General features: G+C 66.2%; 1 protein-coding gene across 1 annotated transcript in view; it reads right to left on the bottom strand.

Moving 5' to 3' along the window:
* Positions 1–717, bottom strand: part of RNF207 (ring finger protein 207) — a 14,514-nt gene that overhangs the window by 9,689 nt on the left and 4,108 nt on the right. Inside the window, exon 2 of the mRNA XM_014546194.1 lies at positions 28–162. Coding sequence (XP_014401680.1) covers positions 28–162 — 135 coding nt within the window. The remainder of the gene's footprint in view (positions 1–27; positions 163–717) is intronic.

Here is a 717-nt window from a genome sequence, read left to right as displayed (position 1 = left end):
CCACCCCTGCCTCCCCTCAGGCCCTGCCTGCTTGCTGCACTCCAGGTCGCAGTTGGCACAGCGCACCACCTCCAGGCCGTCCCCGGAGCTGTCCACGAGGAACTGCAGCAGCCGGTCCACCGGGGGGAGCCCGCTGGCGCCTTTCACCACCGTCTGGTGTCTGCAGAGAAGTTGCAGCCCAAATCAGAGGCCCCTTCCCAGGGCTCCCTACCCGCTCCCACCCCACCTTCCAGTCTGGAACTAAAAATAGGGTGGGAGGTGGGGTGCCCCGCAGGCTGGCATCTGCTATAAATATCTCGGTCACTGCCCACTCTGACCCAGTCCTGGGCGAATCCTGGGAGGTCAGGGGCTGGGACCTGGGGTGACAGGGCGGCTCCTGCCCTCGGCCCCTCTCAGGGCCACGCCTCGTAACCTGAGCCGGCATCACCTGCTGACTCTGACCTAGGGTTTCAGGGACCCCTGAGTGGTTCTGGGAGTGTCCTGACGCGGTGCTCAGTTGGGGTGCTCCAGTAGCACTAAGTCCGGGGGTGACGTGCGCCCTAGCTCCGCCCTTGCCCCTGACTTTCTGGGGCAGCCCTGGGCCAGGAATCCCAGGCCTCAGTGAATCTGACTGCAAAATGGGCGGCAGCCCGTGCATCCTCCCGCGGAGAGGTAGGGCTGGGAGCGGCCTTTCCCAGGGTCTCTGCGGGGAGTCAGAGCCTGGCCCTCCCGGCCCCT

Source organism: Myotis brandtii, unplaced genomic scaffold (genome assembly GCF_000412655.1).
Source record: "Myotis brandtii unplaced genomic scaffold, ASM41265v1 scaffold434, whole genome shotgun sequence".
In the NCBI taxonomy this organism is placed as follows: domain Eukaryota; kingdom Metazoa; phylum Chordata; class Mammalia; order Chiroptera; family Vespertilionidae; genus Myotis; species Myotis brandtii.
Note: the sequence above shows the minus strand (reverse complement) of the source record. Positions and strands in the feature narration are given on the sequence as shown.